The sequence below is a fragment of the Prionailurus viverrinus genome, chromosome E2 (genome assembly GCF_022837055.1).
Source record: "Prionailurus viverrinus isolate Anna chromosome E2, UM_Priviv_1.0, whole genome shotgun sequence".
In the NCBI taxonomy this organism is placed as follows: domain Eukaryota; kingdom Metazoa; phylum Chordata; class Mammalia; order Carnivora; family Felidae; genus Prionailurus; species Prionailurus viverrinus.
Window position 1 is genome coordinate 48,606,135 of NC_062575.1, and position 25,071 is coordinate 48,631,205.

The window sequence follows — 25,071 nt, forward strand, 5'->3', positions numbered from 1 at the left end:
AAGTTATTTAATCATCAGCACTAAAACTAGGAGCAAGGGCTCCTGGGTAGCTCAGTCGGCTGAATGTCTCACTCTTGATCCTCAGCTTAGGTCTCTATCTCAGGGTTGTGAGTTTGGGGGAGGCAGGGGAGCTGCATTGGGCCCCACACTGGGCATGGCACCTACTTCAAAACAAACAAACAAACAAACAAACAAACAAACAGTGGTGCCTGGGTGGTTCAGTCTGTTGAGCATTTGACTCTCGATTTCAGCTCTGGTCATGATCTTGCCCTTCAGAGCATAGAGCCTGCTTGGGATTCTCTCTCCCTCTCTCTCTGCCCCTCCCCCGCTCATTCGCACATGACTGTGTGTGCTCTCTCTAGCTCTGTCTCTCAAAATAAATCTAAACAAATAAACAAAGAAAAAAAGCTATGAGCAAAGACCCTGAGAACCTTCAGAGACATGTAACTTCATAACCATGAGCCCTAAGTCTTTAAAACATTAGACCCTTAGTACCTTTGACCCTTGGGACCTTCTTATCTCAGAAACGCGGAATGTTGTAAACATAAACTAAGACTGTAGTAATCATGAAATCTTAAAACCCTAAGGTCAGAATCCGTTCCCTCAGAATCTCAGAATTTTAGTAACTCAACATATCCATCATGGGATCTTTGATACTAAGATTGTTGAAACTTTATAATTATAAGATGTTGAAGACTGGTGTCAAACCTAAGGGCCTCCCAGAAGCAGGTGACATAAATGAGAGAGTAGACTGGGGGCCATGGTCAACTGGGGAACAATACCCTGGTCACCAGCTCCAGCCATGGGAACTGTGGGCCCAAATTTGCTAGCTCTGATTTTTTTTTTAATGTTATTTATTTATTTTAAAAATTTTTAATGTTTATTTATTTTTGAGAGAGAGAGAGAGTGACAGAGCGTGAGCGGGGGAGGGGCAGAGAGAGAGGGAGACACAGAATCCCAAGCAGGTTCCAGGCTCCGACCTGTCAGTGCAGAGCCCGATGCAGGTCTTGAACCCATGAACTGTGAGATCATGACCTGAGCCGAAGTCGGACGCTTAACCTACTGAGCCACCCAGGCGCCCCTAAATGTTATTTATTTTTGATTGAGAGAGAGACACACACAGCGTGAGCGGGGCAGGGGCAGAGAGAGAGGGAGACACAGAATCTGAAGCAGGCTCAAGGTTCTGAGCTGTCAGCACAGAGCCCTACACGGGGCTTGAAGTCATGGATTGCAAGATCATGACCTAAGCCGAAGTCGGACATTCAACTGACTGAGACACCCAGGTGACCCTAGCTCTGATGTTTTTGTACAGTTTCCCAATTAAAAAAAATCTATATGTGCCACAAAAGTGTGAATGAGAATTAACTAATGGATGGCCAGCTTCCTCTAATTTAGAAACTAGAATGGGGTCGCCTGGGTGGCTCAGTTGGTTGAGCATCTGACTTCGGCTCAGGTCATGATCTCACAGTTCATGAGTTTGAGCCCCGAATCAGGCTCTGCACTGGCACTGACAGTGAGGAGCCTGCTTGGGATTCTCTCTCTCTCTCTCTCTCTCTCTCTCTCTCCCCTCTCTCTCTCTGCCCCTCCCCCACTCATGCTTTTTCTCTCTCTCTCTCTCAAAATAAATAAATAAACTTAAAAGAAAAAAAAAGAAACTAGAGGGGCGCCTGGGTGGCTCAATGAGTTAAGTGTCCGATTTCGACTCAGGTCATGATCTCGCAGTTTGTGAATTCGAGCCCTGCGTCGGGCTCTGTGCTGACAGCTCGGAGCCTGGAGCCTGCTTCGGATTCTGTGTTTTCCTCTCTCTCTGCCTCTCCCCCGCTTGTGCTCTGTCTTTCTCTGTCTCTCAAAAATGAATACATGTAAAAAAAAAAAAGAAAAAGAAAAAAGAAACTAGAATGGTATAAAATATACTCGTGGAAACTTAAAATCATACTTTTAGACTCTTAGAACCTTAAAAACTTGGGATCACATCAACTTAGAATTCTAGATTATTTCATCCACAAAATATCCAGTGCCTCCCCTGTGCCTGACCTATGCTGGACAATCTGAGGGACATGATGGTAACTGAGCCAGCCCAAAGAGCTCCCAGTCCCCTGGGAGAGTAGTGATGACCCCGAGTGGTCAGGGCCAGGATGGTGAGGCACAGGCAGGGGGCTGGGATGGGGAAGCCCAGGGACTATTGGAGCTCAGATGAGGTGCCTGATTCAGTCCAGAGAGGCAGAGTGCTTCTTGGAGGAGGAGATGCCTAAGCTGAGCCTGGAAGGATGAATAAGAGTGAACCCTGGGGTGGAGAGCAGAAGAATATTCCAGGCAGAGGAAACAGCATATGCAACCCTTCCAAAAGTTGGGAGTGGGTAGAATGTGGTGGTGGCTAATGCACTGTGAAAGGAAGCAGCTGGAGTCAGATCCTGAGGGGCCTTCTAGGCCGCCGTGTAGGTTGTGAGGGCACTGGGGAGCTATGGTAAGATTTTAAGCAGGGGTGGGATGTGGTAACATGGGGATCAAGGACTCTTCACTGATTCACAGAACATCAGTGCCAATACCACAAACAGACAAACACCTAGTCCAGAGAAGTGTAGGGATCCCCTGTAAGAAAAAAAAAACAAAACAATTCTCATACATGCCCCATGTCTTCTTAAGTTATTACATCTATAATTTTCCTAAATGCAACAAACCCACAACTGTTTTCATCTCTCTTGTTCTACGTTTATTTATTTATTTTGAGAGGGAGAGAAAAAAAGAGAGAGCGTGAGTGGAGGAGGGGCAGAGAGAGAGAGAGGGAAGAGCGAGAATCCTAAGCAGGCTCCAAGCTGTCAACATGGAGCCTGATGTAGGGCTTGAACCCACAAACTGTGAGATCATGACCTGAGCTGAAATCGAGAGTCAGACACTTAATGGACTGAGCCACCCAGGTGCCCTGTTCTGGTAGTTTTTTGTTTCTTTGTTGACTTACTTATTTTGAGAGGGAGACAGAGAACACAAGTGGGGGAGGGGGGCAGAGAGAGAGAGAATCCCAAGCAGGCTCCATGCTCAGTGCGAGTCCAATGCAAGGCTCGACCCCACGACCCTGGGATCATGACCTGAACCGAAATCAAGAGTTGGTTGCTCAGCTGACTGAGCCACCCAGGTACCCCTCCCATTCTGATATATACTTAAAAAAAATTTTATGTTTATTTATTTATTTTGAGAGAGAGAGAGCACACAGAAGGGGCAGAGAGAAAGGGAGAGAGAGGATCCCAAGCAGCCAATGCATTGTGAGTGTGGATCTGGATGTGGGACTTGAATTCATGAACAGTGAAATCATGACCTGGGCCAAAATCAAGAATTGGACACTTAACCAACTGAGCCACCAGGCACCCTAGTTTTTTTGTTTTGTTTTGTTTTGTTTTGTTTGGGAGAGAGAGACAGAGTATGAGCAGGGGAGGGGCAGAGAGAGAGGAAAACACAGAATCCAAAGCAAGCTCCAGGCTCTGAGCTGTCAGCACAGAGCCTGACGCGGGGCTCGAACTCACAAACCGTGAGATCATGACCTGAGCTGAAGTTGGATGCTTAACTGACTGAGCCACCCAGACGCTCCCCATTCTGATAGTTTTAATGCAAATTCTTATCTTTGTGGGTCAATGATTTTACAAAATGTGCATTGCTAATTAGTGGGCATGTATATCATACTTTAACTGTTTATTAAAATATTATATGCACATAAAAATGCAGATAAATCGTGAGGCCCCAGCATTTCCACCAATGAGCAGCGGGTGGTAACCAGTCCCCAGATAAGGAAGCAGAATGTAACGGCCCCAGAGAAGCCCGCCCCCCCTAAGGCTACCTCTCTCACTACTTCCCTAGAGTAAACACTGGCCTAACTTCTAACAGCGTACATTTGTTTTCCTGCTATTTGAACTTCGTAAAAATAGAGTCCTGAAGGATGTACCCCTTTGTGTCTGGCTTCCTTCAGTCAACACTGTGCTTATGAGACTCATCCCTGTCTACACGTACTTGTAGGATGCTCCTCGTTGCTGTATCGTATTCCACAGTGTGAATACGGCGAATTTTTCCCATTCACCTGTTGGTGAGCATTTGGGTTGCTTCTGGTTTAGGGCCAGCACAAGCTAGACTATTACAAACCAGTAATTACTAGTATTTCAAACTATTACAAACTATCGCTGCTTTAAGCTTCCTCGTACCTGTTTTTGGTGGGCGTAAGCACTCATTTTTGGTGACTTACACCCACATCGAGCCAAAGAAAGTGTTGGGTCATAGGGTAGGTGTATATCTAACTTTAGTGGAAACTGCCGATTTGTAAATTTTACATTCCCACCAGCAGTATATGAGGGATTCAGTTACTGTACATCCAGCCCCTAGTGTGGTCAATCTTTTTAATTTTAGCCATTCTGGTGGGTGTGCATTCTACTGTGGTTTTAATTCACATTTTTCTGATGACTAATAACAACTAATGAGGTAGAGCACCTTTTCATCTGCTTATTCACTATTTGGAGAGCCTCCTGTGCCATGCCCATTCAAGTCCCTTGCCTGTTTGCATATTAATTTTCCTGCCCTTTTCTGATTGTTTTGTAGGAGTTCTTGCATAATTCTGGGTCCAAGTCCTTTGTCAGATGTATGTGTTGTCAATATTTTCTCCCACTGTGTGGCTTGTCTTTTTACTCTTTTAATGTTGCCTCTTGACGAACGGTATTTCTTAATTTAAATGTAGTCTAATTTGATAATTAGTACATATTTCCTATGTGGCTCACATTTGTTGTCTTGTTGAAGAAATCTTGGCCAGGAGGTGACGAGGTGGCTCAGTCGGTTAGGTGTCCGACTTCGGTTCAGGTCATGATCTCCTGGTTGGTGAGTTCAAGCCCAGCATGGGGCTCTGCACTGACCATGCAGAGCCTGCTTGGGATTCTCTCTCTCTCCCTCCCTTGTGCCTTCTGTCTCTGTCAAAATAAATTAATAGACTTAACAAAAAAAAAAAAAAGAGGAAATGCTCTCTAGGAAAAAAGAATCTTCGCCTACTTCAAGGTCAGGGAGATGTTTTTTGGTATTTTCTTCTAAGAGTCTTATTTATTCCTTTCACATTTAGATTTAGAAGCCAAATGATATTTCTATTATTGTGTATAGTGGGGGGTCAGGGTTTTTTTGTTTGTTTTTTGCCACTTTTGGGTAGCAGGTTGACTCAGCTCCATTTATGGAAAAGACTTTCTTTTCCCTACCGATCTGCAATTTCACTTTGTCATAAATCTGACAGCCCTATACAACCCCCAACCTGCCTCTGCCCCTTGCCCCCCAAATTGCATTGCATTGAACATCCTCATACATGCTCCTTACAAACCAGTGTGGAAAAGTTTACGGGACATAAGCACTGCTGTGTTATGGGGGTGTGCTCGAATTTATTTAGACTCAGATTGCTGCCCAGAGGACTGCCCTAGTCTGTAACTCCCACCAGGAGACACGGAAGGTTAGGATGTCCCCACCTTTCCACCACTACTGGTATTTTCCGGCTTCTTAACTTTTCCCAGACTAGTAGCCAAACTGGTGACATACTAAGTCTCTCTATATCCTTTCTCCTTAACCAATAATGGACAAAAGAATAGTGGTTCCTCAGCTCCGTGAAAGTTTCAATGTATTAAAGAGATGAGTAAATTGAAGTCTTATTCTTTTTTATTTTTTTTTATATATTTATTGATTTTAAACATTTATCTTTGAGAGAGAAAGAGCACACACGAGTGCGGGGGGCGGGGGGCAGGAAGAAGGGGCAGAGCGAGGGAGACAGAGGTGCAAGATGACGAACCCTGAGGTGAAGTCGGACGCTTAGCCAACTGAGTCACCCCTGAACTGAGGCGCCCCTGAAGTCTTATTCTGAGGAAATGTGTTTTGCTTGCACTAGTGATTAGCACAGAGGAGAAGAATACCTAAATGGTAACTCCATATGAGCACAATGGCAGAGGTAGGACAGTTGTCATTTGGCTTGGAGTCTGGACAGCCCAGAGGTATGGGTGCCAGCTAGAGTCTCGGCGGGAAGCAGATGGCTCCCTCAAGGGGGTAAAATTGAGGGGAGCTTAACGAAGGGACTAATTACAGAGGTGTGGCCAGGGCTACAGGCACTTACAAGGTCAGTGGACACTCAGGGATGGGGGCAGGGAGCAGTGAGGGAGACAGAGGCCTCACACGCTGGGGATTGTAGAAAGAGGAACCAGGCGCTGCGGAAAGCTGGTCAGGCAGGGAGGGAATAAATTCCTCAGCCCTTCCTTTCTCCTCTTAGCCAAACCCAACTGGAAGTCTGAGGCCTTTGAGGGCCGGGGGAACCCTTTTGAGACAGTCAGCAGTGACAGTCTCCCTGGGCTCAGAGCACAGGCAGGACAGTAGAGGTGGCCTCAGGGTACACGGAAGACACTACGAGGTGACCGAATACACTCACCAACACAGTAAACATTCAGTGTCATCTTAGGTTGGAAGTGGCACTCTGGGACATATCTGGTTTCACCCCCATTGTAGTTTTTTTCTAAATGTTTATTTATTTATTTCTTGGCGGGGGGAGGGGCAGAGAGAGAGAGAGAGAGAGAGAGAGAATCCTAAGCAGGCACCGAGATGTCAGTGTAGAGCCCAGCGCAGAACTTGAACTCACAAACCTCGAGATCATGACCTGAGCCAAAATCAAGAGTCAGAGGCTTAACTGAGCCACCCAGACTCGTCCCTCCACTGTGTTTTATACAGACATAAATCAGTTGCCAGCATTTAAAAGTAGGGAGATTTGGGGGCGCCTGAGTGGCTCAGTCAGTTAAGCATCTGACTCTTGATTTCAGCTCAGGGCATGATCTCACGGTTCATGAGTTCAAGCCCCGCATCAGGCTCTGCACTGACAGTACAGGGCTTGCTTTTGATTCTCTCTCTCCCCCTCTCTCTGCTCCTCCCCTCCTCACATTCGTTCTCTCTCAAAATAAATAAATAAACTTAAAAAAAAATTTTAAATGAAAATAAGGAGATTTTATCTTTAAAAATGCAGGTTCGGGGCTCCTTGTGGAACATCAAATGACATGGCAACAGTGGGCTTTCATTGCTAGGAGGCTCCGTGCACAGGTGCTGTGTGGCCACTGCCCCTTTTAAGAGGGCCTAGGTTTCTCCTTTTCAGAGCCTGCCAGACCTCTGCGGGCATTTCAGTTCTGGATCCCCAATCAGGCTAACAGGATTTGTTTTATTTTTATTTTTTTAATGTTTATTTTTGAGAGAGACAGAGAATGCAAGCAGGGGAAGGGCAGAGAGAGACAGAGAGAGAGAGAGAATTCAAAGCAGCCTCCAAGCTCTGAGATGTCGGCACAGAGGCAGACAGAAGACTTGAACTCACAAACTGCAAGATCATGACCTGAGCCGAGGTCGCACGCTTAACCGACTGAGCCACCCAGGCGTCCCCATGCTAACAGGATTTGTAATCACAAAACCCCATATCTCACGGTATTGTGCTTTATGAGGTCACCATCCGGATGGGCCAGGATGTGTTTCTATTAATTTTCTTTTGGTACCAGCAAAATGAGATTACAAAATAAAACAATATTCTCGTGGATCCCTGTCCTCCAAGCACGAGTTCCCAAACACTCAGAGTCCCTCAGAGTCCATTGATCTAGTCCAAACCCCTCATTTTGCAAATGGGGGAAATGGAGGCCCAAAGGAGAGAAATGGCCACTCGAAGTCAAACAGCATGTTATCAATGGAGGCAGGACTGAATGCAATTGTCCCCATCCTGGCACCATGCTGGGGATGCACAGAAGTTCCACTTTGGCTTCAGCATTCGCCCAAATATGCCATTTGGCTCAGGCACCAGCCACTAGAAGGCAAAATAACCAAATACTCGAGTCAGCGTCTATTCCATGATCCCTTCTTCGTGTGTGATTGATGGTCAGGTGCTCACACGGGTCCCCATCCTATCCACACAGCACAAAACCCACATTTAAACAAACAAGATCTTTCATGTGAATTTACTATTAGTTTCTGCATACTCACTTTCAAATTAGAGGTAAACTTGCAACATCTAGTTTAATGTAAAAAAAAAAAATACAGGTCAGTCAGTGGATATTTTCCAGCATTGCATATTTTCTTTAAAAAAACTTTTTTACTGTTTATTTTTTGAGAGGGAGAGACAGAGTGTGAGCAGGGGAAGGGCAGAGAGAGAGGGAGACACAGAATCCAAAACAGGCTCCAGGTTCTGAGCTGTCACGACAGAGCCCGACGTGGGGCTCGAACCCACAAACCGTGAGATCATGACATGAGCCGAAGTCAGAAGCTTAACTAACTGAGCCACCCAGGTGCCCCTATTTATTTATGTATTTATTTATTTATTTATTTACTTATTTATTTATGTTTTATTCATTTATTTTGAGAGAGAGACAAGGTATGAGTGGGGGAAGGGCTGAGATAGAGGGAGAGAGAGAGGATCCCAAGCAGGCTCCGCACTGTCAGCGCAGAGCCTGACGCAGGACTGGAACTCACAAACCGTGAGACCATGACCTGAGCTGAAGTCGGAAGCTTAACCGACTGAGCCACTCATGCGCCCTACAGTGCATATTTTCTACTGCCAGAGTCAAATGCGATATTTAATAATATTACGAAAGGGGCGCCCGGCTGGCTAAGTGGGTGGAGCATGCGACTCTTGATCTTGGGGTTGTGAGTTTGAGCTCCACATTGGGGGCAGAGTTTACTTAATTAAAAAAAATAATATTACAAAAGGTAAATGTTATGGTAAAAGAAATTGAGAGCTGTCAAATGGTTAAAAGGGGAAATAGACTGGCTATACAAATCTTGATTACTGCATGACTAGGGAACTTAGAAGTGCGACAATGAAGTTCTTTAATAATGAAATGCTAGGGGCGCCTGGGTGGCGCAGTCGGTTAAGCGGCCGACTTCAGCCAGGTCACGATCTCGCGGTCCGTGAGTTCGAGCCCCGCATCGGGCTCTGGGCTGATGGCTCAGAGCCTGGAGCCTGTTTCTGATTCTGTGTCTCCCTCTCTCTCTGCCCCCCCCCCCCGTTCATGCTCTGTCTCTCTCTGTCCCCAAAATAAATAAAAAACGTTGAAAAAAAAATTAAAAAAAAATAATGAAATGCTAACCATACTGTGCAGGCTGAGCTGTTGCAAGAGACAGACCCCGCAATGCAGTGACTTAAAGGAGATAGAGCTCATTTCTCCCTCCTAGATAATCCTGAGATGGGCAGCCTGGTGGGCAGGGAGGCTCTGCTCCAAGCTATGAGTGTGAGTTCCAGGTCCTTCTATCCTGTGCCCTGTGGACCTTGTGCTCAAGCTTGTGGAAGCTGGGAGAAGAAAAAGGAAGGCCAGGCAGTAGTTTCCTGTTTTGGTAACACTTTATTTTATTTTTTAATTTATTTTTTAGAGAGCCAGAGAGCGGGGGAGGTGGGGAGAAGGGCAGGGGGAGAGAGAGAGAGAGAGAGAGAGAGAGAGAGAGAATCTTAAGCAGGCTGCACACTCAGTGAGGAGCCCAACGCGGGGATCGATCCCATGACCCTAGGGTCACGACCTGGGCTGAAATCAAGAGTTGGTCGCCCAACAGACGGAGCCACCCGGGCACCGCCTGTTTTGATAACACTTTAAATCATGAAATAATTATAGATTTACACGAAGTTGCAAAGAAACTACAGATGATAAAAAAGACTAACCCAACTGAGACGGGGAAGGGATTTGCATAGATGTTTCTCCAAAGAAGATACACACGTGGGCAATGAACACATGAAAAGATGCTCAACATCATTAGTCATCAGGGAAATGCAAATCAAAAGCACAGCGAGAGACCATTGTATACCACTAGAGTGGCCGTGATCAAATGGAAAATAACAAGTGGTGGTGAGGATGTGGGGACACCGGAACCCTCGGAACCCTCGTACGTTGCCGGTGGGAATGTAAAATGGCACAGCCACTTTAGAAAACAGTCTGGCAGTTCCTCAAAAGGTTAAATGTAAGGACACCTGGGTGGCTCAGTCGGCTGAACATCTGACTCTTGATTTCGGCTCAGATCATGCATGATCTCACGGTCTGCGGGTTGAGGCTCACGTCGGGCTCTGCTCTGACAGCTTGGAGCCTGCTTTGGATTCTCTCTCTCCCTCTCTCTCTCTGCCCTTCTCCTGTTCAGGCTTGCTCGCTGTCTCTCTCTCTCTCAAAAATAAACTTAAAAAAAAAGTTTAAATGTAGAGTTACCATAGGACCCAACCATTTCACTCCTGCGTATATACTCGAGATAACTGAAAACATGTGTCCACACAAGGACTTGTATGTACTTGAATGTTCATAGTCGCGTTATTCATAATAGCCACAAAGTGGAAACAACCCCAATGTCCATCCGTTGATGAGTAGAGGAGTAAAATGCAGGAGAGCCACAGAATGGAATATTATTTAGCCATAAAAAAGAAATAAAGTACTGATGTATGTGATGGCATGGATGTACCTTGAAAACATGATGCTAAGTGAAAGAAGCCAGACACCCAAAAGGTCATATATTGTATGATTCTATTTATATGAGATGTCCAGCATAGGTAAATCCGGAGAGACAGAAAAGAGATTCGTAGTGTCCCAGGGCTGGGAGAAGGGGGAATGGGGAGTGACTGCTAAAGGGCGCAAGGTTTTTCCTTGGAGGGATGAAAATGTTCTGATATCAGATGGTGGTGTGGGTTGCACAACCCTGTGACTATACTAAAAGTCACCGAAGTTACGCTTTGAAAGGGTGAATTTGATAGTAGGTGAATTATAGCTCATTCTAAGCTGTTACTAAAAAAAATAAAATGAAATAAAAACGTTGTAGGAGAGAGTTAGCAATGCCTTTGTAAGTAAGTGCAGCAGTAGTTGCCCACATTGTTCTGACACCTCGCCCCCACCCTGCACCCCTCCCCCCTCCCCCCCTGCACCCTCCCTCCGATGGCAGTCACGTGGGCACTCTGCTCCCTAGGGATGTGGGAAATGCAGGTTGTAGCTGGCCGTTTGGCCACCGCTTGAGGGTGTCTGTGACTCAGTTCTTTTCCTCAGGGGCATTCCTTCTAGCATATTCCTTCCCCTTCACCCCCCACAACCCGTCACACCCAAGTCTTATTATTATTATTATTATTATTATTATTATTATTTCATCTGTAACTATCCCTGGTGTGTCCCCTTCTCCCATTCCCAGCTTCTGCCCTGGGGCGGCTGGTCCGCTCTTTCCAGAGTCGCTTCCCCAGTCTCCCTGCCCTGGGCTGTCATTCTTGACCTCTCTGCCCACCCTCTCCACAGCAGCCAAGAGGTCTTCCCGAAACACAGCTCTCATTCCCTCCCGCCCTCTCATTAACCTTCTCTAGCTCCCTAGTGTATTATCTGTGCCCCACTAAACTGAGCTCTGGGAGGGAAGGCCTCTGTCTGTACTCAGAGCCAAGAAGAGTGCGGAGGCACATAGTAGATGCCCCAGTATGTAGGGAGCGAATGAATAGGGCCGGCTGGGGTGGGAATCAGGGAAGGCTTCTTGTGGAAGCGATGTCTCAGGAAAGCTTTAAAGGACGCGTCTCCAGGCGGGCAGCGAAGGGTGGGCCGGGCGTCCCAGGTAGGAGGAGCCGCTTGTGCGAAGCCCTGATTGTTGCAGAGCTGGGCCGAAACAGGGTTTGGCGCGGAGTGAGGGGCTGCGGAGAAGCTGCAAGGGGAGAGGTGCTGGGGGCGCGGGGGCTCATCAGAGCCTGTCCTTCAGATGAGCGCGAGGCCGTGCAGAAGAAGACCTTCACCAAGTGGGTGAACTCGCATCTCGCCCGCGTCGGCTGCCACATCGGGGACCTGTATGCCGACCTCCGGGACGGCTTTGTGCTCACGCGGCTCCTGGAAGTGCTGTCCGGGGAGCAGCTGGTGAGGGGGCCTGCGGGCCTGGGGGAAGGGGGCGGCCCCGGGATTCCGGGCTGGGCTACGACAGGGCCTGGCTAACCGACGTGTGGTGTGTCCTGGAAGAGCCCGATGGGTGAGCGGCCTCTTTGCTCAGGTGGGTGGGGCTATGGCCGGAAGTGGGGCTTGGGTGTGAGCAGCGTGGGGGCGTGGCTGGGAACCGAAGCTGGGCTCTGCCGAAGGTGAAGGCCGGGGATCCAGCGGACTCTGGGCTTGTGGTGGGGGAGAAGCTCCGTGGAAAGGGGTGGGGCAATTGGAGAAGGGAGGGGCTTTATTAGAAGCGACTGGCCTGGGTAGTGCGGTAGCAAGAGGCTTGGCCGTAAAATAGGGGCAGGACCCTGTTGCAGGGTCTGTGGATGAAGGTGCAGTTGTCATCGGAAGGGGAGGCTTAGGTCGTGGAAATCTGGGTAACCAGACAGAACTCTGGAATGGGTCTGGCTTGTTTTTATATGAGTTGCTGTTTTTTTGTTTTTTTTTTTTTTAAGTTTATTTATTTTTGAGACACAGAGAGAGAGCATGAGCAGGGGAGAGGCAGAGAGAGAAAGGGAGAGAGGGAGAATCCCAAGCAGACTCTGCACTGTCAGAGCAGAGCCTGATGCGGGGCTTGAACCCACGAAGAACGAGATCATGACCTGAGCGGAAACCAGGAGTCCCATGCTTAACCCACTGAGCCACCCTGGCGCCCCGTGTTGCAGTTGTGTATCTGGGCTTGGATGAGGCTTCACCACAAAGGGTGGGATTCTGAGGAGCTAGAGGTTCATTAAAGGACCAGAGCCTGGAGCTCCGAAGTCCTGTGGGGCACGGCTATAGAACAGAAACATTGGAAGTAATATTGCAGCAAACCCGCGGAGACCTAGGGGAATGGGCGTGGCTCTAGGCCGAAGCCTGAAAGGGAGGCAGTGAGGGGCGTGGCCAGGGGCCAAACCTGGGGGGCCTGGAACAGAGGTCAAAGGCAGGGGACAGGAGTGTGGTTACAGGTAGGTTGCTGAGGCTTCTGGATAAAAGGTGGCCATCAGGTTGGATGTGGAACTTCAGTAGAAAGAAAGGGTGGGGACAGGAACTAGAATAATCCAGGAAGGGAACAGGCTCTTGAAAGGGTCCGGCTGGAAGGGGCAAAGACGTCCTTGGACTTTGAGAAGACTGAAGGGGCGTGGCCTGGGTTTGGACATCCAGGGGGCGTGGCTATGGGGGGGCCGACCTCGTTGGTAGGAGGCCGAGGGCACAGGGCCCTTGGCCAGGCCCTCCACCTCCCAACGCCCCTGCCACTCTAGCCAAGACCCACGCGAGGTCGCATGAGGATCCACTCGCTGGAAAATGTGGACAAGGCGCTGCAGTTCCTGAAGGAGCAGCGCGTGCACCTGGAAAACGTGGGCTCGCATGACATTGTGGACGGGAACCACCGGCTGACCCTGGGTCTAGTCTGGACCATCATCCTGCGCTTCCAGGTGATCCCCAAGTGACCCCTGCCCAGCCCACCCTCCCAAGGTGTGGCCTTAGGAGGGCTTCCGCCACCCAGTCACCTGCTTATTCATTCATTCATTCATTCATTCATTCATTCCAAAAATTTTTCCTACTATGATCCAGGAACCCTATTCCAAGTGGTAGGGATGAAAATTATGATAAAAGTAATAATCATTATCACCACCACCACTGTGATCATTTATATACTTTTCACCCTGTTCCAGGCACTGTTCTAAGCACTTGGCATTTAATACACATGACAACCCCATAAGGTAGACACTATTTATTATATTTTACCAGGGAGAAAACTGAAGCCCAGAGAGGGGAAGTAATATGCTCAAGGTCACACAGCTGGATAGTAGAGCTGGAATTCAAATCCAGTCAATTTTATTTCAGTTCAGAAACAAAATCGACACATTTTCTGCCTTTATGGAGCTTACATTGTCGTGAGGGAGACAGACAATAAACAAACCCGTAAATACATAGACAAGAGATGTATGAGAAGTGGATAACTCTAGGTAAGAGCTATGCAGAAAAGAATAGGTTATTTTTAATGTATTTTTTAACTTTATTTTTGAGAGAGTGAGTGGGGAGGGGCAGAGAGAGGGAGAGAGAGAGTCCCAAGCAGGCTCTGCAATGTCAGTGAGGAACCTGATTCGGGGCTGGAGCTCACAAACCTGAGAAAATGACCCGAGCCGAAATCAAGAGTCAGAACCTCAATGGATTGAGCCAGCCAGGCGCCCAAGAATAGATTATGATAAGGCAGTAAAAAGAATGCAAAATATCAGGTTGACAGTGTTGAGATTTTAGACTTGGTGGTCAGAGAAGGACTCTCTGAGAAGCTGATGGCTGTGTGACATAAGATGAAGGGAGAAAGCCTTCCAGACAGGAGGCACAGCCAGGATGCAAAGGCCCTGAGGGAGGTGGGAAGGAGCTGAAATGTTGGAGGTCCAGAAAAACCAGTATGTCTAGAGAATAGGAGACAAGGGGGAGCCAGGGAGGAGATGAGGTCAGAGGAGTTGACAGGGCCTAGGTGATCTGTGATTAGCAGTTTTGATTTTATTCTGTTTGAGATGGGGAGAAATTAGAGATTTTTATCAAAAGGATAGACATCATCAGATTTATTTATTTATTTATTTTAAATGTTTAGTTTTTTTTTTTTAATTTTTTAACGTTTATTTATTTTTGAGACAGAGAGAGAGACAGCATGAACGGGGGAGGGGCAGAGAGAGAGGGAGACACAGAATCGGAAACAGGCTCCAGGCTCTGAGCCATCAGCCCAGAGCCTGATGCGGGGCTCGAACTCACGGACCGCGAGATCGTGACCTGGCTGAAGTCGGACGCTTAACAGACCGCGCCACCCAGGCGCCCCAATGTTTATTTAGTTTTGAGAGAGAGAGAGAGAGGACACGAACAGGGGAGGGGCAGAGAGAGAGGGAGACACAGAATCCAAAGCAGCTCCAGGCTCTGAGCTGTCAGCACAGAGCCTGGGGCTCGAGCCCATAAACTATGAGATCATGACCTGCGCCAGAGTTGGTCTCTTAACTGACTGAGCCACCCAGGCACCCCAACATCATCAGATTTAGACAGATCCCTCTGCTTTGGGGGTGATTGCCAAAATTGGGGGCTGGGAGCCCAGGGAAGAGACTGGAGCTGGACCAGGGTGGGGCCAGAGGGACGTGCAGAGGGAGGCAGATAGGAAAGATGCCCTGTAATAGGAATGGGCAGGGGAAGGGGAGGGAGGGAGGCGTCCAGGCCAACATTCAAGGCTCAGGACCGGGGGGGGGATAAAGTGGGGTCACCCAGGGACAGATTTGAAGGAGGAGCAGATTTGAGGGACAGTGTGGGATGTGATGGTGATGAGGAATCTGATATCTAAAACATCAGGGGGAGCATTTAGGAGTCCACTGGATCATGGGAATAGAGCTCAAGGAAGGGGTGGGGGCTGGAGACAGATATGGGCGTTGCCAGTACAAAATCAAGGAATGAGACTGGGGGGCGGGGGGCGGGATCCCTGCTGGCAGCTGGAGCCGTGCACTAGGGGCTGGCACCTCTTTGGAACTTAGTTTTCTCCCTCGGAACCCAAATGCCAAACTCAGCTCTTGAGTCCAGGACCTAAGTCTCCAACACCCATCCGGGGCTCTTGAACCTGCTTTAGATTCTGGGTCACTGAGGACATCATTGAACACCTACTAAGTGTGATACCGCAGAATACAAAACAAACATCCTGTGGTCCCAGAGCTTTAATAAGTTAGTGAGTGCATTAGTCCGTTAGGGCTGCTGTAACAAAATACCACACTCGGAGCGGCTTAAACAACAGAAATTTATTTTCTCAAGTTCTACAAGCTGGAAGTTCAAGATCAAGCTCCTCCTGATCAGTTCCTCCTGAGGCCTCTCTCAGCTTGCAAGTAGCCGTCTTCTCTCTGTGTCCTCACATGGCTTTTTCCCTGTGTGCGCACGTCCCTAGGATCTCTTCCTTTTTTTTTTTTTTTTTTTTTTATAAGGACACCAATCATTTTGGGGACCTACCCTATGACCTCCTTTAAACTTAATTACCTCCTTGAAGGCCCGATCTCCAAATACAGTCACAGTTGGGGATTAGAGCTTCAACTTATGAATTTTGGGGGAGACACAGTTCAGTCCACAATGGGGAGACAGTACACCAGATGAATAAAGAACAGGTATGGTAGAAAAGGAGGATGTGAAATTTGAGTACACATACTGTGATTTAAAGTCAAGTGGTTGGTGAAGGCCTCACAGAGGTGATATGTGAGAAAAGACCTGAAATTGGGGTGGAACCATGTGGGCCCCTGACGGAAGGAACAAGCAGTGCAAAGGCCCTGAGGTGGGAAGGCGCTGGTGATTTAGTGAAGAGGATAGCAGGTCTCTGGAGCAGAGTAGGCTGCTGAAGAGGAGGTCAGAGGCACGACGAGGGGAAATTTACTTTTACCGTGAATGAGACGGACCCACGGAAAGTCCAGAGGATGGGAAACATGTGATCTGATCTGGGTGCTCACAGGGTCCCTCTCTGCCATGAGGAGAACAGACTGTGGGGTCAGGAGCAGGGAGGCCAGCCTGGAGGTGATTGCACTAGCCCAGGGGGAAATGATGGTGGCTTGGATCAGAGAAGTGGCCCAGACGCCAAAGTATGGAGGCTTCCCTGGAAAATGAGACCCTAGTCTGCAGCCTCCTCCTCCCCCAGTTGTGGATGTCCCGGTCCACTCCGGATCCCACCCTCACGCTCCTGAACCCCCAACCCCAGCCCGAAGCCGCCCCTCCCATCCCCTTTGTCCCTGGTAGCGGAGTGCACCGGCAGGTCCCAGGCACAACCCCTCTGGGTCCGAGCAGCCATGTTTTATATCCTCACAGATTCAAGTAATCAAAATTGAGACTGAGGACAACAGAGAGACGCGCTCCGCCAAGGACGCACTGCTCCTGTGGTGTCAGATGAAGACAGCTGGGTAAGTGCACCCCCCACCCTGCGCCCCCACTGGGCGGGTGGGGCCCTAGCCTGATCTTGAGGGTCCCTTCTGGGACAAGAGTGCAAGGGACCGCCCAAGTCCTCAGTGTCAGAATGTTACATTTGAAGTTAATGAACTGGTAAATAAAATACGTCCACTCTTCTGACCTTGACAAATAAACCCGTGTAAGAATCTGGAAGGCCTGGTTCAAATTTAGAACTTGGGCTCCTCAGAAAACAGTGCTGGTTAGTGGTGGACCGTCCCCAGCCTGCTCGGTCTCCTGTATCTCATCCTGTACCTTGAGAGGCCTTGGGGGCACCTGTGTGAACACCCCAGCCCTAGTCCTGAGTCCTGGCCACCCCCACCCCGAAAGCAGCCTAGGACGGTCTATACCGGGGCTCTGGCAGCTCCCGTGAGAAGTTCAGGCTCCTGGGTACCTTTGGTGGGGCTGAGAAGGGGGCCACTCAGGGTCTGCTGGGAAGTCTCCTGGTCCCCTAACCCTCTGCCCTGCGGGAGGGGCATGGCCTGAAACTCAGGTGCCCTCTGCCCCTGGGAGGAAGCAGAGAGCAGGTATGGATGGAGACTGGGCTTTCTCTGATGCTCAGCCTTCCGGGGCTGGCCGGCTGTCTTGCAACACTCTCTGTCTTTCCATGTGTCTGTCTTTACCTCTATGCCTGCTTTTCCTTGTTCCTGTCTCTCCCTCCCCCTTCTCTCTCCCTTCTTGTCTCCTCCCCTTCCTCCTTTCTTTCTCCATCTCTGTCTGTATCTTGCTTTCTCTCCGTCTCTCTTTTTCCGTCTCCTTGCCCCTTTCTTTCTTTCTTTCTTTCTTTCTTTCTTTCTTTCTTTCTTTCTTTCTTTCTTTCTTTCTTTCATCTTTCTTTCTATCTATCTATCTATCTATCTATCTATCTATCTATCTTTCCATCCATCTATCATATCATCTATCTACCCCCCCACCATCCATCTATGTCTCTCTCTCTCTCCCTTCTTCTCTCCTTCCCTCCCTCTTCCCTCCTGACTGTCTCCATTTCTGCCTCTGTCTCTCCCTTCCACGCTGCCAGTTACCCTGAGGTAAACATCCAGAATTTCACCACCAGCTGGCGGGACGGCTTGGCCTTCAACGCGCTCATTCACCGGCACAGGTACCACGTGGCCTGGGGCAGCCTGGCCCTGCCCTTCCCCCTCCCCCATGTCCCTTGGGTACACACCTGTACACATATGCATGTAGATGGCACGCAGAGACGCAAGGACCCATCCCTTCACACTTACACGAGGCACACACCTGCACAGAACCCTGTCCGGGCCCCATAGTCTGTGTACACGTGGAAACACACGTCCCTCGTGCAGCTGCGTAGACACACGCATACTCATGCACCTACACAGCCTGTGCCTGATGCTTCGATGCCTCCAGGGTGGAGAGCTCACCCCCCATGGATGGTCTGCTCTGGTGTGTGCATGGTGGTCCTTCCTCAAGGCAAGCCGCAGAGCCCCCCTTCCGGCTCCCTGTGCACCCACATTTCACACCCCAGGGCCTGGCGCTGAATTGGCTGAAAGGTGGGCATCCAGACAAGTTGAACCCACATCGTGACTGTCCGTATGACAGATGAGGGAAACTGAGGCCCAGAGCCTGGGAGGGACTTGCTCTGGTGTGGTCGGAGTGGAACCCAGCCTTTTCTGCTGTGGACACATGTTCGTTCACAAGCCCTGCCTGTCACATACACACCCATACACTTAGGGAGACCCGTCCCCCCCACACAGTGAGAAACCCACCAGCTGTACCCATGGCATACCAACAACGGTAACATTTACTAAGTGCTTTCTGTATACCCGGCATTGTTCTAAGAGCTTTCCAATAAGTCATTTAATAGTCAGTGAGCCTGTGAGGCAGATGCTATTATCATCCCCATTTTACAGATGAAAAAATCGAGGCACAGAGAGACAAAATAGCTTACCCAGAGTGACAGCCAGCCAGGAAATGGCCGAGCTGGGGTTTGAGCTGCGTGGGCTGGCTGTAGACCTCACACTTCTAACTGCTACGTAATACTGTTTAGCAAAGCACCCAAGTAGATGTGTGCATTGCCAAGTCGGTCCCACTCATTCGCACGCAGTACTCACAGCCACAGATAAGTGCACAGACGTGCATCAGCATACACAGCTTTCCCCTCGGGAGGCGGTGCCCCTCCTGCCCCTGGCTTTGGGTGGGGCTCAGGCCGGGAGGTCTTTCTGCCCGCTCGCCCCCTGGCTCTGGAGCCTGCCTGCTGCCTGCCCGCTCTGTGCCCCTGCCTAGGCCCGATCTCGTGGACTTCAGCAAACTCACCAAGTCCAATGCCAACTACAACCTGCAGAGAGCCTTCCGCACGGCAGAGCAGCACCTGGGGCTGACACGTCTGCTGGACCCTGAGGGTGAGCCCCCCCACAACCCCAGCGGGACTTCCTCCTGGGGGGACCCCCGACCCCAATGCCAGCCCAAACTCCTCTCCATCCTGCTGCAACACCGTCCCAAACACGAGTCCTTCTAAGTCCTGGCTTCCACCCAGCCCCTCCCCTTCTTCACCTCTAATCCCCTTTGCCCCCATCTTCCAGTCCCTTCCTTTCGCATCTCTGTCTCCAGCCCCAGACTCATCTCCATTCCTGCCTCCAACTTGACCCCATCCCCTTCCCAACCCCAAGCCCAGTCAGCTCCCCCAAGCCCAACCCCCTCTCCCTCCCTAACTCCGGTCCCAGCTCCAGAGCCAACCCCACCCCCAACATTATCCCCTGACTTCAGCCTCATTCCTAATCCCAGACCATGCCAACACCGACCCACCAATCTCTAGAATAACAGCTGTTCCCTCTCTCTGAGAGTCTGCTCTGTGCCAAGCACATGGCTGGGAATTTTAGCAAAACTTCCCGCTTTTATCCTCACACTGACCTGGATGGATAGAACTTATCCATCCTGTTTTAATTTTTTTTAATATGTATTTATTTTTGAGAGAGACAGAGCACGAATGGGGGTGGGGGCGAGAGAGAGGGAGACACAGAGCCTGACGAGGGGCTCAAACCCACAAACCGCAAGATCATGACCTGAGCTGAAGTCGGACGCTTAACCGACTGAGCCACCCAGATGCCCCCTTATCCATCCTGTTTTAAAGTGATAGGAATGAAGTCTCAGAGATGTGAAGTCACTTGCCCAGTGTCACACTGAAAACCAGTACGTGGGACTTCTTGGGGGGGGGAGGGGCAGAGAGAGAGAATCCTAAGCAGGCTCCATGCTGTCAGCACAGAACCCGATGCAGGGCTTGAACCCACGAACTGTGAGATCGTGACCTGAGCTGAAACCAAGGGTCTGACGCTTAACCACCTGAGCTACCCAGGCGCCCCTACCTGGGACTTCTGGTACCTATATTCTGTGTCTGGCACATGGTAGGTGTTTAGTGGATATCTGTTCCACCAACCATGAGTTGGTGGAGTAAGAGCTGAGTGTAATATTGTGCATTCAGTGGGCACATCAAAACGATAATTGGAATGTACTGAGTTTCTCCTCTGTGCCAGACTATTCTTTCTAAAACTTACAGTGCTCCTTTTTGGCAGGCACTGTCCTAATCCTCAGTCTTGCAATGGGGGACACTGAGGCGAAGAGAAGTTAGGTCTGTTTCCTAAGGACATGCAGTGAGTAAGTGGTTGAACAGGGATTTAAGCACACGTTTCCTCCAAAGCCCACACCCTTGATCTCTGCCCTCATAAATAAATACATACATAAAATAAATTTATTTACTTATAAAATAAATAAATAAATACACCTCGTAAATATTTATTGAGCTCCTACTGTGTGCTGGGCATGACCAGAACAATGGGAAAAAAAGGCAAGCATAGCCTCTGTCATCATGGAACTCAAACTCAAGATAAGGACATGATTGCATAAATGAATATTTAATTGCAGATGATAAGTTCCAGGAAGCAATGATAAGATGCCATGAGGAAGAGTAACAGGGGTGACCGACTCTACACAGGGCGAACAGGGAGGCTTATCTGAGGAAGTGTAAGCTGAGTGGAGCCCTGAAGGATGAGTGGGAGGTAGGCATACAGAAGAGGGAACATTGTTCTACGTAGCGAAAACAGCATGTGCAAAGGCCCTGAGGTGGAAGGTAGAATGGTGTGTTCAAGAAGTAATTATGGATAATTTCTCTGGTGGTTTGTAGGTGTCAGGTACTGTTTAATCTCATGAGGTAGATCCCCATTTGGCAGATGCCAGAATTGAGGCGCAGAGGCTACTTGTCTTGCCCAAGGCCACACAGCTAGTAAGAGTGGGCTCTCCCTCCCTCCACCCTCACTGTCCTGCTCTCCCCTACTCTCCTTTACCCCCAGATGTGAACATGGAGGCTCCAGATGAGAAGTCCATCATCACCTACGTGGTCTCTTTCTACCACTATTTCTCCAAGATGAAGGCTCTGGCCGTGGAGGGGAAGCGGATCGGGAAGGTTTGGGGATCCAAGGGATGGAGTGGGTGGGAGCTTGGGAACCACCTGGGGGCACATCCAGGACGAGTCTGACCCCACCTTCCTTTGCTGGGTCAGGTCCTGGACCAGGTGTTGGAGGTGGGGAAGATCATCGAGCGCTATGAGGAGCTGGCGGCCGAGCTCCTGGCCTGGATCCATCGCACCGTGGGCCTCATCAGCAATCAGAAGTTTGCCAACTCTTTGAGTGGGGTGCAACAGCAGCTTCAGGCTTTCACGGCCTATTGCACACTGGAGAAGCCAGTCAAGTGAGGCCCAGCTCAGGAGGGAGGGCGGCAAGTGGAGGTCTGGAGGTGGGGGTCCTGAGCCCGAGCCCCTTCAGGTTTCAGGAGAAGGGGAACCTGGAGGTGCTGCTCTTCAGCATCCAGAGCAAACTGCGTGCCTGTAATCGTCGCCTCTTTGTGCCTCGGGAGGGCTGTGGCATCTGGGATATCGACAAGGTGAGGTCGAGCATGTGGAGGAGCGGCAGGGTTACTCCGTGGCGTCATATAGGTTGTGCACTGCTCAAGGGAGCCATTTACACTGTAGACGTCCTGGACTGGATATTCATTCTGACAGTTTTCCAGCAGGAAAGTGTCACGAAGGAGCAATATCTTTTTCCAGTTTACATAAAGGTGCTGTAAATGCTAGGAGCCACCTCAGACAGAGAAGCCAGGGCCATTGAATTGTGGGGCGTTGTTGGGGTCTGACTGGCCTCCTCCCATCTCCCCAGGCATGGGGCCAGCTGGAGAAGGCAGAGCACGAACGGGAGGCCGCCCTGCGAGCTGAGCTGATCCGGCAGGAGAAGCTGGAACTTTTGGCCCAGAGGTTTGACCACAAGGTGGCCATGAGGGAGAGCTGGCTGAATGAGAACCAGCGCCTGGTCTCTCAGGTACAGGGTGCAGGACTTGGCTCTGGGTGAAAGGTGGGGGTGGGGGCAGGGAGGCATGCTGGGCTGGTGGCCCTGGGACCAGAGAGGGAGACTCGGTCTCCTGAGTGACAGAGAAGTGTTGGATTAATCTCCTAGGTGGCAAATGAGGGTGGGAAGGGAGAACTGGTCTCCTAAGTGAGCGGTGGGGGAGGGGGGCGGGCCTGATCTCCAAGGTAACAGGAGAGTGAGGTTGGTCTCCCTGGGGAACTAGAGAGAACAAAATTAGGCTCATCAGAAATAGGGAGAGTATTTAATTAGACTCTTAAATGACAAAGGAGGTTGTAGCTGGTGTCCGGGGGTAACTCAGGAGGATAGAATTGGTCTCCTAAGTAAGAGGGTAGGGTAGGCCTGGTCCCCCGTCTCTAGGGCAATGGGAGGATGGTGACTGTTTCCTGGGTGACAAGTTTAAGGCTAGATATGTAATGGAGCCTTGTGGAGCCGGTCTCCAGGGTAACAGAAGAAAGTGGGGCTGGTCTCCGGGGCAACAGGAAGGTGGGGCTGGTCTCCAGGGTTACTGGGGATGGCGGAGCAGGGTCAAGGTAACAGGTGGATAGCAAAGGAAACAGGTGAGATCTGTGGCCTGCCCTGCCCCAGGACAACTTCGGGTACGAGCTGCCGGCGGTGGAGGCAGCCATGAAGAAACACGAGGCCATCGAGGCAGACATTGCAGCCTATGAAGAGCGGGTGCAGGGCGTGGCCGAGCTGGCCCAGGCCCTGGCGGCAGAAGGTTACTACGACGCCCGGCGCGTGGCGGCCCAGCGTGACAGCGTCCTGCGCCAGTGGGCCCTGCTGACCGGGCTGGTAGGTGCCCGGCGGACGCGGCTCGAGCAGAACCTGGCCCTGCAGAAGATCTTCCAGGAGATGGTGTACATGGTGGACTGGATGGAGGAGATGCAGGTGGGGCCGGCCCTGGGGGTCAAGGGTGGGCATGGTGTGCGGGGAAGGCAGGGAGGGCTACAGACACCGAACGGGTTGTCAGGGAGCCGGAGAGGGACGGAGAGAGAGACAGGAAGAGGTGAGAGAGACAGAGACGGAGAGAGAGACAGGAAGAGGAAGAGAACGAGAGACAAAGAGAAAGAGACAGAAAGATGCCGAGAGAGGCAGAAAAAGGAAGATCAAGGAAGAGACAGAGGAGGGGCGCCTGAGTGGCTTGGTCGGTTGGGCATCTGGCCGCGGCTCAGGTCGTGATCTCGCGCTCCGTGGGTTCGAGCCCCGCGTCGGGCCCTGCACTGAGCCTGGAGCCTGCTTCAGATTCTGTGTCCCTCTCTCTCTGCCCCTCCGCTGCTTGCACTCTGTCTCTCTCTCAAAAATAAAATTTAAAAAACATGTAAAAAAAAAAAAAAGAGAGAGAAGAAAGAAAAAAAGAAGCCACAGAGATACAGAGCCAGAGGGAGCTAGGGACAGATAGAGACAGAGAGATTAAGCCAGAGGAAGATGGTGACGGTTTGAGAGAGAGAAGGGGAAATCAGAGAGAGATCAAACTAGAGAAGCAGGCACGAGGGTGGCAATAGAAATCTAAGCGGCCACAGAGAGACACATAAGAGAAGGAATCCTTTTGGGAAAGAGAGAGACAGGCTGGAGATACAGGTGCAGGGAGAGATGGAAACAGGAAAGACAGAGGCAGAGACAGAGATGGAGGCAGAGAGCAGAGGGAGGGTGGCGCCCGTGACAGAGACAGAGCACAGGAATGTGGGGACAGACACAGGGAGTCAGGGAGAGCCAGCGCGAGATGTTGACGGAGACAAGGAGATGAGATAGAGATCCGAGTTCAAGGGATGGGGTGGAGGAGCACAAGAGTGGGCCTGACAATGTGGGGTGGGGCCTGCCTGAGGCCAATGCCTAAAAGGTGCTCAGGGCTGTCCCGTCTTCTAGGCTCAGCTGCTGTCCCGGGAATGTGGGCAGCACCTGGTGGAGGCGGAGGACCTGTTGCAGAAGCATGGACTGTTGGAGGGGGACATCGCGGCCCAGAGTGAGCGAGTGGAGGCGCTCAACGCTGCTGCCCTGCGTTTCTCTCAGCTGCAGGGTGAGTCTGGAGTCGGGGATTGGGGTGAAGACTTCCAAGGCTGGTGCTAATGGAAGCAGAATGACCCCTAAGAGACAGAAGGAAGGAGTGAGCTCCTTGTCTTTGGAGGCATCCAAGCACAAACTAGGATCACCCTCCATCAGGGAATATCATGGGGGAAATTATTGCCTTGGGTGGAGGTTAGACCACATGATTTCTTCCTGCTTTGAGATTCTGCAGTAATAGTTCACATTTATTGAGCACTTGTGGGTTTTTTTTTTTTAATGTTTATTTTATTTTTGAGAGAGAGACAGAGACAGAGCACTAGCAGGGGAGGGATAGAGAGAGAGGGAGACACAGAATCTGAAGCAGGCTCCAGGCTCTGAGCTATCAGCACATAGCTCGACGCGGGGCTCAAACTCACGAACTGTGAGATCATGACCTGAGATGAAGAAAGACGTTTAACAACTGAGCCACCCAGGTGGCTCTATTGAGTACTTGTTTTATGCTAAGCCCCTCACAGCCAAATCTCAGTGAATACCATGAAAAACCGTGTGAGGTAATGTATAGTCAGGGCCTGTTCGGCAGCAAATGATAGAAACTCAACTCAGTTAGCTTAAGGAGAAAAGGGCCAGTGTAACTTGGCCAGTGTAACTAAAGTGTCCAGGAAAAGGCAAGGTTGGCTTCAGGTATGGCTGGATCCAGGAATTGTCTGATGATGCTTTTAAGACTCTATCTCTCTGACTGTAGTCTCTATGTTTGTGTCACTACCGGGCAGCTCCTTCCCTTGTGGTGTAAATCTGGGGTCATTCAGCCCCATGTTTTCATCCTAACAACTTAGCAGACCCAACAGGAG

At 50.1% G+C, this 25,071-nt stretch overlaps 1 protein-coding gene across 1 annotated transcript in view; it reads left to right on the forward strand.

Moving 5' to 3' along the window:
- SPTBN4 (spectrin beta, non-erythrocytic 4) overlaps positions 1–25,071 on the forward strand; it is a 77,124-nt gene that overhangs the window by 4,705 nt on the left and 47,348 nt on the right. Inside the window, exons 3-13 of the mRNA XM_047835521.1 lie at positions 11,704–11,855; positions 13,160–13,333; positions 16,719–16,810; positions 17,872–17,952; positions 19,098–19,213; positions 21,155–21,267; positions 21,364–21,551; positions 21,626–21,743; positions 22,016–22,174; positions 22,808–23,110; positions 24,086–24,236. Coding sequence (XP_047691477.1) covers positions 11,704–11,855; positions 13,160–13,333; positions 16,719–16,810; positions 17,872–17,952; positions 19,098–19,213; positions 21,155–21,267; positions 21,364–21,551; positions 21,626–21,743; positions 22,016–22,174; positions 22,808–23,110; positions 24,086–24,236 — 1,647 coding nt within the window. The remainder of the gene's footprint in view (positions 1–11,703; positions 11,856–13,159; positions 13,334–16,718; positions 16,811–17,871; positions 17,953–19,097; positions 19,214–21,154; positions 21,268–21,363; positions 21,552–21,625; positions 21,744–22,015; positions 22,175–22,807; positions 23,111–24,085; positions 24,237–25,071) is intronic.